The 17,108-nt window shown below is 37.3% G+C and overlaps 2 protein-coding genes across 4 annotated transcripts in view; both read right to left on the reverse strand.

Moving 5' to 3' along the window:
- LOC109083869 (ras association domain-containing protein 5) overlaps nucleotides 1-5,996 on the reverse strand; it is a 38,411-nt gene extending 32,415 nt beyond the window's left edge. The window contains exons 1-2 of the mRNA XM_042766267.1: nucleotides 5,566-5,996; nucleotides 5,082-5,376 (exon numbers count right to left, since the gene is read on the reverse strand). Of these exons, the coding sequence (XP_042622201.1) occupies nucleotides 5,082-5,376; nucleotides 5,566-5,922 (652 nt within the window). The 5' untranslated portion in view covers nucleotides 5,923-5,996. The remainder of the gene's footprint in view (nucleotides 1-5,081; nucleotides 5,377-5,565) is intronic.
- A 950-nt stretch (nucleotides 5,997-6,946) lies between these two features.
- LOC109083867 (inhibitor of nuclear factor kappa-B kinase subunit epsilon-like) lies at nucleotides 6,947-16,648 on the reverse strand. 3 transcript variants are annotated; one of them, XM_042766265.1, is made up of 22 exons: nucleotides 16,484-16,648; nucleotides 16,188-16,283; nucleotides 15,596-15,717; nucleotides 15,370-15,507; nucleotides 13,724-13,859; nucleotides 13,405-13,586; nucleotides 13,023-13,183; nucleotides 12,649-12,759; nucleotides 11,796-11,975; nucleotides 11,311-11,507; nucleotides 11,029-11,087; nucleotides 10,845-10,936; nucleotides 10,628-10,729; nucleotides 10,422-10,482; nucleotides 10,217-10,332; nucleotides 9,376-9,452; nucleotides 8,775-8,814; nucleotides 8,591-8,692; nucleotides 8,407-8,503; nucleotides 7,749-7,840; nucleotides 7,604-7,675; nucleotides 6,947-7,494 (listed from the first exon to the last, which is right to left on the reverse strand). In XM_042766265.1, exons 3-22 carry the CDS (start codon nucleotides 15,707-15,709, stop codon nucleotides 7,431-7,433), a joined length of 2,193 nt encoding a protein of 730 aa, XP_042622199.1. In that variant the 5' UTR covers nucleotides 15,710-15,717; nucleotides 16,188-16,283; nucleotides 16,484-16,648; the 3' UTR covers nucleotides 6,947-7,430. The 3 variants fall into 3 exon arrangements, 2 of the variants coding, with proteins under 2 accessions (XP_042622199.1, XP_042622200.1); XM_042766266.1 differs by lacking the exon at nucleotides 16,188-16,283; XR_006161120.1 differs by lacking the exons at nucleotides 6,947-7,494; nucleotides 7,604-7,675; nucleotides 7,749-7,840; nucleotides 16,484-16,648 and having other exon boundaries at nucleotides 8,467-8,503; nucleotides 10,204-10,332; nucleotides 16,188-16,446.
- Nucleotides 16,649-17,108: the final 460 nt, after the last annotated feature.

Genomic DNA, 17,108 nt, shown 5'->3' on the forward strand with positions numbered 1-17,108 from the left:
GCTATGCTTCTGTTCAATCGATGAGATGACTAATGAGAGCTTTCAGGTTTTGACAGTGTATGTTGATTGAGCAATGAATACCACAGCTCAGATTTGAAAATGAAAACTCTCCCTCAAACCTGTATGACTTCGTTTCTTATGGAAAACTCACATATACATAGACACACACACAATATATATTTTGAAAGCCAGCGGGGGTACAAACAACATTGTACTTTCATTTTATGGACAAAACACCTTATATTTTACTCTATGTTCTGCAGAAGGTTGTGTAGGTTTGGAACAACATAAGGGTGAATAAATGATGACAGAACTTTAATTTTTGTTTGAACTATTCCTTTTTTCCCCCTCAAACATCTGAGAATCAGGTGACTTCAGCAAAGTCTCTATTTGTTCTGTTTTGAATCGTAATGTTGTCTAGGAGAAACAATTGAGATATTATAGAGAACTGATTTGTGATTTTTCTTTCCTTTGGAGAGTGTATGAGCACATGGAAATGTTTAGGCGAACGTAACCACTCTTTTATCCTGTGTCTATAATTACTGGCTGTGTGTACTGAAATAGTGATCTGTAGTAGTCAAGATGCTCCATCTTTAGCCCGTCTGCACCACTTCAACCTCTTAAATACACCATATCCCAGCATGCTCCAAGACACTTCTAAACAAAAAAAGCAACAGTTACAAACTACAATGTTGTGCTTTCCCCGTGAGTGACTTTTGGTCATGTGCAATAACTCTGCTAGGGGTGTGTCAACATAGGAACTAGAAACCAATGCTTATGGTGGAGTCATATCAGGACATGCTCATGGAATGGTACACAAAACCCCCATGAACTGAAAATGGCAAAATTTCGATTTTGGAAATCCCCAATGTATCCCACAGTTAATCTTAGTGACAAACCACAATAAAACTACCAGGAAAAATTACACCCAACCCTGACATTCACAATGAAAGTTTGAGGAGAAAGAGGAACAAGTGCTTAAAACTCCTGTGGTTTCAATGAAAATAGTGGAACTCTATGAAATGTGATAAAGAGCTTCTGCAAACACACAATGTACCCATTGAATTTCATTGTATGGTCAAAAAAATAGAAGAAAAGCTTAATTGTCATTTGTAGGTGAACTGTGACTTTAAAAGGACGAATTATAAAGAAAATAATAAAGAACAGACTAAGGGAGGGTTAAAGAGATGCCCAAATTTGAATTGTCACTGCACTGGAAGGGCAGAAAAGTCATTGGGGTTAATGTATAATCCTACTGTAGAATCATCCCCAACTTTTAAATGATACACTCCACAAACCCATGCAATTTCACTGTCTGCCTCTTATGAAGCTGTTCGCTGCAGTACCTTTTCCAAAAGAGAACTGCTGACACACTGCTAACTCAGCAACGCTTTACACATGCACACACACATACACGAGCGAACAGATGCACCATATGTGCACACACTGACAAACACACAAAACTAAACACACAGGCTGAACCTTATGTTCTCAGGGTGCACTGGGGTAAACTCAATCATTTCAGATCAAAGTAGGACATTCTAGCACTGTATGAATTTAATCTCTAAAATAAACCACATTGGCAACTTTATTTTATTTTATTTATTTTTTTAAAGCTAACTTCATTTTATTTTAGGCAAGGCAAGTTTATTTATATAGCACATTTCATACACAATGGTAATTTAAAGTGCTTTGCACAAAAGAAAGTAAAATAATCATGAAAAGAATAATCACAAAAATAAAACAAGGAATTTAAAAACTTTGAAAATGATTTAAAAATTGATTTAAAATGAATTTAAGACAGTAAAAAATAGAAAATGATTTTACATAAAATACAGTGCAATCATTTCTGACATTGCACAGTGCTCATTCAATAAATGCACAGCTAAACAGATGAGTTTTGAGTCTGCATTTAAAGGAGGCTAATGTTTTAGCACATCTGATCTCTTCTGGAAGCTTATTCAAACCTAACTCACCATAATAACTAAAAGCAGATTCCCATTGTTTTGTGTGAACCCTTGGTATTTCTAACTGACTAAATCCTAATGATCTGAGTGGTCTGTTAGGTTTATATGCAGTGAGCATATCTGCAATGTATTTCGGAGTGATTTATAAACGAGTGAAAGTACTTTAAAATCAATCCTAAATGTAAATGGAAGCCAGTGTAAGGACCTGAGGACTGGCGTGATATGCTCAGATTTTCTGGTTTTAGTCAGAATCCTGGCTTCAGCGTTCTGGATGAGCTGCAGCTGTCTAATGGTCTTTTTGGGAAGGCCGGTGAGGAGACCATTACAGTGGACCACCCTGCTGGTGATAAAGGCATGAACAAGTTTCTCCATGTCTTGACTGGAAACAAAACATCTAATTCTTGTTTTTTAGATGACAGTATGCTGATTGAGTTACTGCTTTGACATGACTACTGAAACTAAGGTCTGTCTCCAGAATCACACCAAGATTCCTGACTTGATTTTTAGTTGTTAGACCCCTACAGTCAAGGTATGCATTCACCTCGTGAACTTCATCTTTGTTTCCAAATGCAATGACTTCAGTTTTTTCCTTGTTTAACTGAAGAAAGTTCTGACACATCCAACTGTTAATTTCATCAATGCAATGGGAGGGAGTTCATGGGGCTGTAGTCATTTGGCGATAAGGCTAGGTAAATCTGGTTATCATCAGCATAGCAATTTGGTTCTTTCTCATTATTTGACTTAGTGGGAGCATATAAAGGCTAAACAAGAGCGGTGCAAGAATTGAGCCTTGTGGGACTCCGCATGTCATGAACGTCCACTTTTGCTTTCCTATACTCACATAATAACCTCTCCCTTCTAAATATGACCTGAAACATTTGAGTACCATCCCAGAAATCCCGATCCAGTTTTCCAGTCTCTGTAGTAGTATGTTATGATCAACAGTGTCAAACGCAGCACTGAGATCTAGCAATACCAGCACTGAAATTTTGCCAGAATCAGAATTTAAGCAAATATCATTTATTATCTTAATGAGTGCTGTCTCTGTGTTGTGATGCAGTTGGAAACCAGATTGAAAATTGTCCAGGTATCCATATGAGTTTAAGTATTTGTTTAGCTGATTAAAAACTACCTTTTCTATAATCTTGCCTATAAAAGGAAGATTTGATATTGGTCTATAATTGCTCAAAATTTTATCCAGATTGCTCTTTTTCAAAAGGGGCTTAACATCTGCAGTTTTCAGGGAGTTTGGAAAAGTCCCAGAAAGAAGTGAGGCATTGACCACTTCTAAGAGATTGGCTTCCAAACAGATAATCACCCTTTTGAAAAAAGATGTTGGAAGTGTGGCAAGATGGCAGGTTGACAATTTTAGGTGCTGCACTATTTCTTCCAAAATTTTGCTATCAATTGCTACAAAAATAGACATAGTATCTTCTTTTTGATATTGCGGCCGAATCTGTCTGACCTCTGCATAACTTGAGGATATGCTAATCGCCTTCCTGATATTAATGATCTTCTCAGAAAAGAAGGAAGCAAACTCATGCATTTGCTGTCTGAGAGCATTTCACTTGGAATCTGACCTGGGGGGTTTTACATCATTCACAGTCACAAATCTGCTTCTGTATCTCAAGCTGAATTAAACGGAATTCAATTTTGTTTCTCTTTTTAAAAAAAAGCTATCCAAGGAAATTTTATTTATAACAGAGGGTTTTGTCATAGCAGCCCTTTAAAAGCAAAAAGGGCTTTTAATAACTGAATTAGCTGAAGGGCATGATGGGACGGCGGCATGTACAACATCAATGCAGAAGCAAAGAATGCAAAGAGAGGGAGCAAGTATCTCTAAATGATTAAGAAAAATTCAAAATAATTCAAATAATTAGATCCAGTGATAGAAGTGCCACTTCAGGTTCTTACTTTATTTAAAAGGCAAAGGAACCTCATTCACATGCTTCAAATGTTTCTCATTTCTATCTCTACTAGCAAGAAAATCAAAGACCCCTGTGGGTCACAGAACTTCATTTAGGAATCCCCAAGGATCTGGATGGGGTTGTCAGAGTCCCCCCTCCCTTTCATATAAAACTAATCAAACATGACAAATAATGAAACAGAAAAACAAACAATGACCTCTGCTGGGAACTCCCCCCTCAGCTTCTGTAAACCCTCCACATGTATCAGCATGCTTTATCTTGATTAAACACACAGTACTGGAAGTTCCTATAGCAGTAGAGCCATACCAACAACCCCTTCAGCAGCAAAACAAGCACTTGTGTACATGGTTCTCTCTTCTGTCCTTTCCTTTCTCTTTCTTTCTATATCAACAACAAAAATTATACAAAATAATATATAAAATAATGTTGAACAGTTTTCTGAAGAAGTTTTGCTCATTAAAGTACAGATCCCCCCCCCCAACTTTTTTTTACAACTTAAACATTTGTGAAGCCTTTATGTTTAGAGTCTCTTACATATGCCAAAAACTTACAACAAATGAACAAACAAGCAAAAATACTTTACATATCTACCACTCAGGCCAACTATTCATTCATCTCTTTATCCCTCTGATCACTCGTCCATGCATCTACTCTATATTCATCTATTCATTCATCCCCATCTCTCCGTCCATCTACAGTAACTTTACCTGTTTGTCCATCCACCAATTCATCCATTATTCCGCTAACCCTCCATCCATTTCATCCATTTAATCCTCCACCAATTTGTCCATCCATTATTACATCCAAACAATAAGTATCTATTTTTATCTTTCTACAGTACCTCTCAGAACATTTGTCCATGCATTCATCAATCAAATTCATCCTTCCATCAATCCATCCAGTGATCTATCTATCTACAACTATTTGTCCATCCATCCATCCCTTCATCTGTCCCACCATAACAAACCACCAACCTATCCATCCCACCATCCAACCCATCCATCCACAAATCCAACTACAAACCAATCAACCCTCCAATTCATTTTCAACGCATTCATCCATCTTATCTTCCACCTGTTCATCTATCCGTCAGGCCATCCACCTTTCCGTTCATCCTACATTCATTCATCCCTCTGTTGATCTAAGGTCAGCTCGGGTAAGGAGAGGAGAGGTAGCGGTCACTTACTTCGGCACTTGAGCGCAGCGCTGCTGATCTGATGGTTGCAGGCGTCGCACCAGTCCTGGCTCAGCTGCCTGGAGATGAAGATGTGGCCCTCTCCCTTCTCTGCCTTCACCCTCGGGTCTTTCTGGTTGAAGATGGACCATGCCTTTCTCCTGAGAGACTCGCTTCGCATCTTCACTACTCCTGACCTCGCCTGTGTCAGCTTGTCGATCGGCAGTCCCTCCAGTTCGTCTGGCGGGCAGCTGAAGTTTGACCGCGCCGAGGAATTGCGAACTTCTTGTGGTGATGTCCTATCACCCTAACTCCTAAACACTCCCATATTATTCATCCCGTGTTGTGCCGAATTCTTCACCCCTGCCAGATTCTGCATCCCCTCGTTGAAGTCACTACCTGATTGCCTAATCCAAGCCCTCTTGGCTGTGTTCCAATCCATTTTTTATGCCCTCCTAAACCTACCAATACCAGGGGGTGCATAATCTGAAACGGCACAAAATCCTCCACTACACCGGCTCCTAGCACTGTGCCTGCGAAATATTCCGTTATTATTGTTCGCGTTCTCTCGGTCCATGTCCACAATCGACCTGTCCGTATTATTACGTGGCGAACCGGCAGTACAGCCTCGGCTGTGTGATGCTGAAGGGGGCTCGTGATTGAATAACACGAGCGATGCTGAGACTGCGGCTCTCTCGCTGTCCACATCACTCGCTCTGTTTCGCATGATCTTTTCCAGCGACCACTTACGCGTGAACTTCTTCCCGTCGCTCGACTTCAGGTTTTGAAATAGCTGCTGATCCGAGTCGAGGTGGTGTTGAGCAGGGTGCTGTCCTAAAGTGACGGACGCCATATCTTTCGCCTAGGTGAGCAGAATACAAACTAAACTGAAGCCCCAGCGGCGAGCGTGTGACGCGCATGATTCAGCCGCGCGCTTTAAATGTCACTGACTGAGCGGACGCGCGCGGACCCGCCCCTCACAAACTCATGATCTTGTCGATCGCTTCTGTTATTTCACTAAATATAACAAACAGAGAATTTTAAAAATGTCACGAATAATCTGTTGTCACTTGAACTAAGTGTATACGAATATCATATTTAATTTATTTTGTGTTTAGATGAAAAGTATAATTACAAATATATTTGCAATACATCACACACACACATCGTATTATTATATACTTCATTATCTAGAACATCTGAAATAAATATGCAAACACATTTTTCAAAATGTAAAAATGTATACACACGCATAACATATACGTAGTTTATTGTATAAATTTTTTTATAATTTTACTAAAATATTTTTAAATAAAAAATTGAGTTTCACCGATTATCATCTCGTAGGCTATTTGATATTTGTATCAGCGCCATATATAGTCTGTCAAGTACCACTTTACATTTAAAGTGTTCTTCTTACCTCATACTACAGAAGTGGAGATCTTAAAAAACAAACACAATACAAAACATTTAAAACGTTTTTTTTACAAACTGACAAAAAGGGACATTTATAAAATTCCACGACAAGCCAAACGTCGAGAGCGAACCACAGCGTGGTCTCTGTAAGGTCCCCGCAGTTCCCCCAGCGCGAGGAATTCCCCGCAACTCAAACCCTGTAACGTGACATCAGAAAACACTTCTTTCACTTTCTATATTGTAATTATCTGTAATACAGCAACTTACGAGTCTTTTGACTCATGTCAGTATTTGTAGGATGATAATATTTGGAGTCATCTGTTCTGTTCATATTTTTCAAAACAAACAAAACTTCCTCTAATGCTCATGCGTGTGATCCTCTGCTGTGATCAACAACAGAATAATTACATTAGTGCTATTGCAGTTATCTCTCAAAAACAGAATCAATTATACAGCGCAGATGGAATCCCTCTCTCTTTATTCCATGAGTGTGCAATAATTACACCATTATTGTCGGCTGAATGCACAGTGCAGAAATTATTCATGAAAACTGCTGCAGTTGCTACAATAGATCTCTATTTCTTTTTTTCCTGGCTGTTAAAGTCAACACTACTAGATTGTATAAAAACAAAATGCAGTAACTACATTAACACTGAATCTGAGAAATATGACTTTTGTGATTGATATTAAATCAAAGCTCAGTTTTAACCCCTCCCGTCACAGGACAGCTCATAGTCTAAGGGACTCGAGTCCAGTCGTAACTCAGTTTGTGCTTTGCAAATCAGTACGCATCATGCAATTTCAGCTGCCTGTCCCGGTAACAGTCATTAAGCAATTCATCTGTTTGAGAGATTCAACTGAGGTCAGTTTTTGAGCTCCCTTAGCTTTGAGATCCAGGCTCTGTGAATATAAATATTGTTGTGCATTCTGTATTCTTTGAGGTCTTCATGGTTTGTTGGCTTGAGGTACTTTTTTCTCCACTGGAAGTGTAGCAGTAACTACTGCAAGCCTTAAAAAGAAGATGTCTTGTTAAATTGAAAAGGATTTTCTACACACACAAAAAACAAAACATGTTTTGGTTGTATATACAATATTCACGGCCATATACCATACAGTACCTTTCTATCATGTTGTTGCTATTCTGTAGCTCCCGTGACACAGCCTTCATCTCATCCTTTAATCTGTTCATTCTGGAAACAATTTTTATTTCATTTATTAGTTGGAATTAATAAATGCTGTGTCATCTTCATTGCAGTGACCTACTTGAGAATAATGTGCTCATCCTTTATCTTTCCATCCAGCCCCTCAGCTTCTGCTGGCTGTTGGAGAGCTCTGAGCACAGCTTGGTCCACAACCTGCAAAGATGGAAAAGAAGGAGGGAAGGTTGCTCTATATCCAAGCTTATAAAATTCTGACTTCAGAATAATATGACTGGCTAAAGCAGAAAAATATGTGAATTATGGGCAGGAATTAAGGAGAGAATCATACCTGACGCTACTAATGCAGCCATGATTAGACTCTGTTTATTGATTAATTCTCATTTAAAATGGAAAGTGATGCCAGTACTACTTGAAATAAAACTTTTACCCAGAAAGAAACTCAAAAAAGAAAAAAAAAATCATTACTTATAAATCATAATGAAATTTAGCAGTAATTAAGGTCACAATAAACAAGAACCGCTTTAAAAAAAAAATAGAATTCTGCCCTCACAGACATCACTTCCAGATGGGAATGAGCCCAGTAAGCCAAAAAATGAATGTATTTTGCAAACTTTACAGAGATTATGTTAGGAAAAATACAGACATGTTCACTGTCTGTGAAACACAAAATGTATCTAACCTCCTCAGGGACAGCTAGTCACGCCTACATAGGGCTAAAGACAGACGGTGTGTGTGTCTTCTGTGGGAAACAGAGGGCTGACCTTGTTCTGCTGGGCCTCACACACATGCAGATCCCCCATCCTCTGCTGCAGGACAACTCCAAAATTCTCTAGACTCGTCTGCATCTCATGAAGAACCCTGCAGAAACAACACTCACATGATCATCTGCATATGCTGCCCCAAGACTGCTTTTTTGCTGTTTTATCCATATGATCTCTATCATACCTGTTCCAGCTGCCAACAGACATCACAACATCCTGGTATTTCTGCAAACAGTCATCCTTGAATATACTCTTGACCTTCTTTATGTATGAACGCAGATTGTGCCTGGGCAGAAAACAGCCGTTTCTCAGTTTAATTACAGTGAGAACAGACCCTCATTCAAGATGCTCCTGGTGTTAATACTTACTTCTCAAACTTGTGAATCTGTTCATCATTGTAGCTGAGCTCTGGAACAGAAAGTGAATAAATTAATAGCAGTGAGAGAAATATTTTAAACCCTCAACCCAACACCGTACTTCTTTTTTCTGTGTGACTGCTCAAGATAAGCACTATTTTAGCTGAGTGGCTCCTCTGCAGTCAAATCTAACATCATCACTGCAGCCAGGCAGAAAGGGGGTTATATTCTTCTGTCTCCACGCTTGCCTGTCTGGAATGGTCCTCGCTGTCAGATAAGGCAGCACAACAGTGCCTCCCTTCCCTGCAGCGCAGGACTGAGAACTAATCTGACTAATCTCAGCACTGGCTGCACTCATCAAACTCCAAGTCCAGCTCCTGAAGTGCGAGTGACAGAAATGGGTCGCTGTTTAACGTGCAGTAAATTCTCACACAGTTTGGTGAATTTTTGCTAAGCGTCCATTTATAAGACTGGTTGAGAAGAACATTTATCATAAATTTTAAAGCTTTAAGTACATAATCTGCGTCTTTTGACAGGTGTCGTACTGCAGCTTCATCTGTAATTTGTGTTGTGTTATATTAATATGACAGAAAAAAAACATGCATCCACTTACTTTCTGTCTCTCTGTCGTTGTAATACTGCTGATGTACTGCAACAATCTTCCCCAGCAAAACCTCCATCTTCTGGATGCTGCATTAAGAGGAAGGACATTTTAATTATTAACATATTTATTAAAATATATTTTTAATATAATTGAAAGTAATTTTGTCATAAACTTCCATAATAATATGCTAAATGTATAGAACTTAATGAACTATTTATGTAAATTAAACCATTTATTATGTAAATTAGTTCAATTATTATGTAAATACATATGCATATTATTATTTATAAAACTTTACAGTAAATAATACACAAATTTGTACAGAAATCTTGTTTCAGATTTTACAACATTATGATTATACATTGGAAATATAATTAGATGTATAATAGATGTATAATTAGAGAATAATGTATTTTTATGTTATACATGTGCTAACGTGATGTCTATTATTGAATTAAATTTATAGAACGAGTTAAAGCAACATTTAGACAAATGCTGTGTTGAAATTTTTAACGTCATGGTACTGCAAGATAAAATGCTATGTCTCTCTCCATCTATCTCTATCTATCTATCTATCTATCTATCTATCTATCTATCTATCTATCTATCTATCTATCTCTATCTATCTATCTATCTATCTATCTATCTATCTATCTATCTATCTATCTATCTATCCATAGAGAGAGAAAAAGTTTTCAAGTTTAGTTTCAAGGTTTTTCAATCAAAATAAAATCAAAGAATGAAGGAATATCTCTTGGTACCAGGGTAATGATTCAAAATTGTGATGAATACATTTGAAGATACTAAACGATATCACTTTCCCCCAACTTATCCTACCAGGCTGTGGTACCTCTTATCCTGGGCCAGTGTCTCAGAGTGTTTAGACAGCATCACACGCAAATGCTGTAGTTGATTCTGGAACTCTCTGACTCCACTGCCATACATCCGCTGCAAGTCCTCTTCAATCTACACACAATGATAAACCACAAGGATGCAAACTATTGTGTGTTCTAGTTCATTTATTCAATATACATATCACAAAGCACAAGTCTTACCAGTAGGAGTTTCTTCTTATTGTCTACAAAGTCTGGAATCTCATGTGCAAACCTCTGAGTGCTAGTTGGGAAGAACCAAGAAACATCCATCACTTAATACTTTACTACATATAATGCTTGTTAAACTGGTGTTAGCATTAGATTCATGATTCCATATAGTAGACTAAAACACAGATCCAGTCTGTATCTCACTGGTGGTTTCTTACAATCGATGGAGATGCTCCTCCGTGCTGATAGAAGAAAGCAGCTTCATATTTACCATGGCAATCCTGTGTGCCACATTACTGATTTCTAAACCTGTGTTTTCACTGAAAAGTCAAGAATATTGTTATTGGACACTAAAATGTCAAGATCAGGTTCTGTTTTCTTGTGGCAATAATTATCAGGCGACCAACTCATGCAGAATAGTATATAAGCACTCACATGTAGCTATAGAACCCCTGCAGAATCAGTTCCCTGAACTTTTGGAGTGAGCGGGCTATCTGCAGGTACTGATGGATGACGCCGACAATGATCTTTAGGAGGAACAAAAACAACAGGACACAGTGTGAGGCTTGGGGATAATTGTGTTATAATGTTTACCAAAATAGCAAAGGGGCTTGCTTACCTTGGAAAAAAAATAATCTGCTACGACGTCAAACTTTGTGGGAATCGCGGGGGCCTCAGCTACATAAAAAAATGATAATAGAAGGGATGGCAGAAGAATAAATAAAGAAATGAGACAATGTTACCTGTATTTATTTATTTGTGAAAATACATAAACTAAATTACACTGAAAAGCTTAAGACACACTTAAACAGCTATTTTATAGACAAAGGGTTAAACATAAAATTGGCACTGTGCCACCAGGTAGAAAAAAAAAACAAAAAAACATTTATTGTGTCCTTACGTTCTCTGTATGGATGGGCTACTAGCTTCTCTGGTTTTCGGCTGATGAGAATGATAGGGTGGTCTGGAGTGGTGGGGGGAAGGTTCTCTACTTTCATGCTTGGCTCCAATATGAGAGGATGACCCTGAAACAGGTACTGTTGAGCTGCTGGTTCAATTCCAGTTTGGGCCTGAACATCTTCAAAAAAGACTGAGACCCTTGAGGAGAACAACAACAAAAACTTTTTGGAACCATTGTGAAAAGTCTAAGCCTTATTCATACTTATATATAATTGTAGGTAATCATTTGAAATGGATTTTAAATTATGATCATTTGGGCACCTACAATCAAATGGCATCTGTATTTACTAAAAGAAACTGAATTTCTTATACTGAGAAAACTAAAAAAAATTGTTGGGCCACATTTGAATGAAGTTGCATGGAGTACTTCAGCTGCAGATGCTGTAGTGAAGAGATAAGAAATCTGTTCTCAAGGTGCCCACATACGTGTTGTGAAAGGGGGTGTAGATGTTGTGTGCTGTGGCTTGCTGGAGAGAGAAGATGTGGACTGTTATGCAGTGCAGGATGTCAGTGGTAGCAGCAAAGAACTGGACGAAGCCCCAACACTTCTCCTGATTGGCCTCCAGTATGCTGGCCAACACTGGGACCAGCTGGGTCTTCAACCCCCTGTGAAAAAATACGAAACAAAAAACAGAGTCATTAGTGATCTGCTGCCAAACTCCAAGATGCTTCAGTGTTCTTATAACTATCAAGGATTTCTTTCCTGCATGTTACTCATAATGCATAAAAGCATGAGACTTAAACAAGTCACAATAGATGCCTATTTTTAATTTGATGTGAATGAAAACAACTCAATGCAATGAGCTGTAATATTATGGACCTTGTTGTTGATCAGTAAAATTCTCAGTGAAAAACTCAGGCAAACACAAAAATGACATATGACCGTTCACACCAAGAATGATTACTATAAATATAAGGATAACAAAACTTTTGTCCACACTAACAGATGATCACATTGTTTATTATTTTGCATTCTATAATTCATCAGTTGGATGTGATTCCAACAATATTGTTCTTCTGTGCCATTATCATTATTGTTGTGGTGTGGACATCCCCATTCCCATAGAATTGGAATAATTATTAAAACTTCATAGTTATATAGTTATTGAATAGCCATTTAAAACAGTACAACACAATGAAGGAATGGCTTTCCTTTCAAAGTCAAAATTTCATTTGCATTTAAATAAATAGCATTACTGATTGAGGTCCATTTACAATTTCCTTGACAATACTGTCTGTCCACAATGTTTTTCCCACACTTTTGCATAGAGAAACTCACTCTGAGAGTTGGCAGCAGTGTGGCAGTTGGTAGCTCCATTCAATGGGTCCGTCTTCCACCTCCTGCATACCTGCTATGGCTCCCTCTGGCTTCTCTGTTGTGATCTTGTACCTGAAGAGAGCACCATAAGTCGCCAACTATAAAAGTCATATTATTTATGCTTATTTTTCAAAAGTAGACAATCTTTTAGTAGCTCTTTCTTCATTATATATATATATATATATATATATATATATATATATATATATATATATATATATATATTTTTTTTTTTTTTTTTTTTTTTTTTTTTTACCATTATTATTAATATGTAATTTATTGTAATAAACAGAATTAAAGAATTTTAAAGGTAATTTACAGATTCAATCTCTTACATGATTTCCTTGTTTCTGCGTGGGCCTCCATATGGTATAAAGGGAAGACTGCCAGTGGCAGCATGGTAGAAGGTGACACCTATGCTCCACAGATCCACAGACACACCATAAGCTTTCAGCTGGGGCTTATTCAACAATGCACACTCATACATGTCTGGATGCTGAACCACACAAGCAAAGTTCACCAAAGTGAGTATATCAGATAATACGTTTATTCACATACAGATGAAAGGAGCAACATCAAACTCCTGATTACATTTCTGATGAGCAACTGCATGTGCAGTATTTTCTATGAATCGCTAAAAAATGCAGGAAGAGGCACCTTGTGAGTCTTTTTTCTGCATTAACCATTTTAAGAAATGTAATAGCATTTCCTCCATACCAGATATTCCTCTGTGCCATATATGGACACAAACTTCTCATCGTCCTCCAACTCACGGGCGGCACCAAAGTCTGTCAGCTTGAATACCGACCGCCCATCCTCACCCACTTGTCTCATGATATTGCCAGGTTTGATGTCCCTGTGCACCACCCCATTCTCCCGCAGGTGGTTCATTCCTTGTACTGTATATGTGCAAATGGGAGAAAGACAAAATCTGAAAAGAGCTCTAACTATCTACAGTAATGCCTCGTAACACGTTCATGTGTAATGGAGAGGAAACTACTGGTTTAACTATTTAATTTCCTGTGTTGGTCCTTACCTACACACTGTAATACAATGAGGAACTCAGACTCAGGAAGTCCAAAGGCATTCTCTGGATCCTCTAGCAGGTTCAGCAGGCTGCCACCTGAACAGAACTCCATCACCAGAACCTTCTGCTTTGGGTTCATATGTAACTGACATGCACAGAAATAGAACTGAAGGCAGTGCGTTTAAAGTTGACCTATTATGCCCCTTTCTACATTATGTAATATACTGTAAGTCTCAGGTGTCCCCAGAATGTGTCTGTGAAGTTTCAGCTCAAAATAATAGTTTATATCATTTGGAAAAATTTTATTTTGAGAGGAAGCAGAAACACGCTGTTTTCACGCTGTTTGCGAATTACACGAAACCAGAAAAGTGGCGCCGTGGGTGGAAACGTGCAGATTGAGGGGCGGTGATCCCTTTGCCACGTCACACAGGGAGCGAAATCTGATGTGCTGGTTTTTTAGACGCTTGCAGAAAAAGACTTACCAAAACAGAGTTACTGGGTTAATATTTATTATCACGTTTCCTGGGTTGGTAGATGCACCAGGGACCCGATTATAGCACTTAAACACGGAAAAAGTCAGATTTTCGTGATATGTCACCTTTAACATTCATCTCTCAGATCTAGTTTAGGTGGAGAGTCAAACAAGTTTAACATAATTGTTTGACTATCTCCTGACCAAACCCAGAAAACAGGTCTCATCACATCCGCTTGTTGAAAAAAATCACCAACAGCAGTATGAACTGATGGTGAGATCTATGGACTTTTAAGGTAATCAGCTAACCTATTTGCTTTTATTGTTGTCATTTTACTCAATTTTAATATCCGAATGTAAGTGCAAAGATTAAAATTAAAAGCTTCTATAATTATTATTAATATTACATTTTTATTGTTTTGAGGTCAGTAAGTCTCTAACGCTCACCAAGGCTGCATTCATTTAATCAAAGTTCAGTAATATTGTGAAATATTATTACAATTAAAAAAATAATCTATTGTAAAATATTTTAAAATTTTATTTATTTATGTGATAGCTAAGCTGAATCAGTGTCACATGATCCTTTATAAATTATTCTAATATACCGATTTGGAGTTCAATAAACATTTGTTTTTATTATCAGTCTTTTATTGAAACCATGATATGATATTGAATCTAATATATATACATACACACACATACATATATATATATATATATATATATATATATATATATAAAAATAATATTTTGTACAATTATAAACATATTTACTGACTCTCCAGTTCCTTGCTGTAATAATTTATAATAATAATAATAATAATAATAATCATTATAATCTTACTGACCCATACTGATTTTTTTTTTTTTTTTTTTTTTTTTTAACAGTAGTGTACATAAATGTTTTCAATACAAAAGGTTGCAACAGAATTATCATCCTTGTTTTAGGTTATTTCTTACTGTTAAACCATACAACGAGTTGAGTACTAAAGGTGAATACTTATCAAATCAATTTCACTGCAGTAAATACAGTAATTTTGTGCTGTTCTTTAGAAATTTGGCCATAAATGACCCTGATAAAATGCATCATGAGAAACTCAAACATCAAAGCACTGTCTGAAAAAACAGCGCTACCATGGCTGTGAAATCTTCAACAGCATCACAAACCACATCAGATGCGTACCTCCTCCACAGCAAAGAGTTTAACTATGTTGACGTGATTGAGTCTCTGCAGCACCTCAAACTCCCTCGTCTGAACTTCATATGGCCTGTTGTAGCTCGCCAAGTTAAAGACCTTCACGGCAACCACCTCACTTGTTTTCTGCAGCAATATAAAGTGTCATTAAAGTATCAAGTCTATTAGCTGTTTGTGTAATTGAAATGGGAAAACTGTAATAATGATAAAGTACTTTGTTTCGTGCTTTGTAGATGCTTGCTGTAGTTCCCTGACCAAGAACATCATACATCGACCAAAGGTAGTTGGCTGTACTTGTTGTCATTGTGTTGACACTAGCGGATGACATGATCGGATCTGTGTATGACAGAAACATAATCAAAGATTCACTAGAGCAGTAAATACTTAATGCTAAGTTTCCCTCATGATTACCTGTCCTCCAATAATTACTGCATTTTCACTCATTGGATTAATGAAGTATCCACAGTGTCCCCAAAACATACATTTAAGAAACATTTTTCTCAGAACTTCACTTTAGAACAAAACGAGTCAAGGCGCTTTCATTTACTGAATGGCCCTATATTAAAAAAGTAATAGCAAAGTATTAATAACCTTGAAACCAAGAATAACCCTGTGTGTATGTATTTCAGCATACTGTAGATGTAAATAATGTTCATGCCAATGAACTCCTGGTTATTACCTATAAACATGTAAAGTTGAATGAAATTAAGTTTTAAGTGCTTTTATTTTCTAGAGCTAATCTAAATCTAAATATTTCTCTCATCCAACTAAGTTACTGTTATATTAAGCAAAAGTGACTCACTCACCGGTTTATCTGTGAACTCAACACGCCTCAAAAGTCACTCACATCACAACAGAAGCGTCAAATAAAGTCCATTTCCTTTCTATTTGACCTACAAACACTGAAGACACATAAACATAATCATATCTCTCCAAAAATAAGTAAATTATGGAAAGCCGCCCCGTGGATGAACTGGCGTCAGTCTACATACACTGACTATGAGGAGGATTTCCCCTCAGGATCATCACAAACATCATCGTTATCGTCATCACACTGATTGACTGACAGCACAAGAAAATCACAAAAAACGAACAAACCAACCATTGCTGTGTTACATGCCAGCGCATTTTCCACTTTAATCCCAATTTGAGTTTTTTTATGGACTAATATTAATTACACCTGCAGTCCTTCAGAGTTCAGAGAGCAGCTCGACGGAAACTTTAATTTCTGTCAGGAACTTCCTTGTTCGGTGCATCGCGTTTAAATTAAGGCTAACTTACTCGTGCATTTTCTCTTAATATATGATTTTATCTTCAAGTTAGATAGAAGACATAACACAAGTGAGAATATTATATTGTGAATGATGTGCAAACCACTAACCATTTTATTCCACTATATTAATAGTGACAATAAACCAAAAAAGAATGTCGCCCTCCGGTGGATGGATTTTAAAGCAGCAATATGAGGCAGAAAGGCAAGTTCATACTTCTCTTATTAAACGCACTTTTGTCTGACGTCTGTTCAGAAATTTAAGGTATGACACAAGAAGATATCTTTTATCTAGATTTGCATATTCTAGAACATTTTTACAAGGTCTTCCTGGATTTCTGTAGATAAAAAAACAACCCTAAAGCTGAATAAATTGTCCTTATTTCCTGCTAAGGATAAATTATTAATCAAATTGTAGCACTTTAAATATATTTTGAATTTCCTCAAGAAAAGAATA

The sequence above is a fragment of the Cyprinus carpio genome, chromosome A11 (genome assembly GCF_018340385.1).
Source record: "Cyprinus carpio isolate SPL01 chromosome A11, ASM1834038v1, whole genome shotgun sequence".
NCBI classification, from domain to species: domain Eukaryota; kingdom Metazoa; phylum Chordata; class Actinopteri; order Cypriniformes; family Cyprinidae; genus Cyprinus; species Cyprinus carpio.

Excerpts from the sequence above, each read along its gene's own strand:
- LOC109083867 (XM_042766266.1), bottom strand. The coding sequence starts at position 15,709 with ATGTCATCCGCTAGTGTCAACACAATGACAACAAGTACAGCCAACTAC. Across the intron at positions 12,760-13,022 it reads CGCAGAAACAAGGAAATCAT|GTACAAGATCACAACAGAGA; the intron begins GTAAGAGATTGA and ends TGCTCTCTTCAG. Across the intron at positions 10,333-10,421 it reads ATAAGAAGAAACTCCTACTG|ATTGAAGAGGACTTGCAGCG; the intron begins GTAAGACTTGTG and ends CATTGTGTGTAG.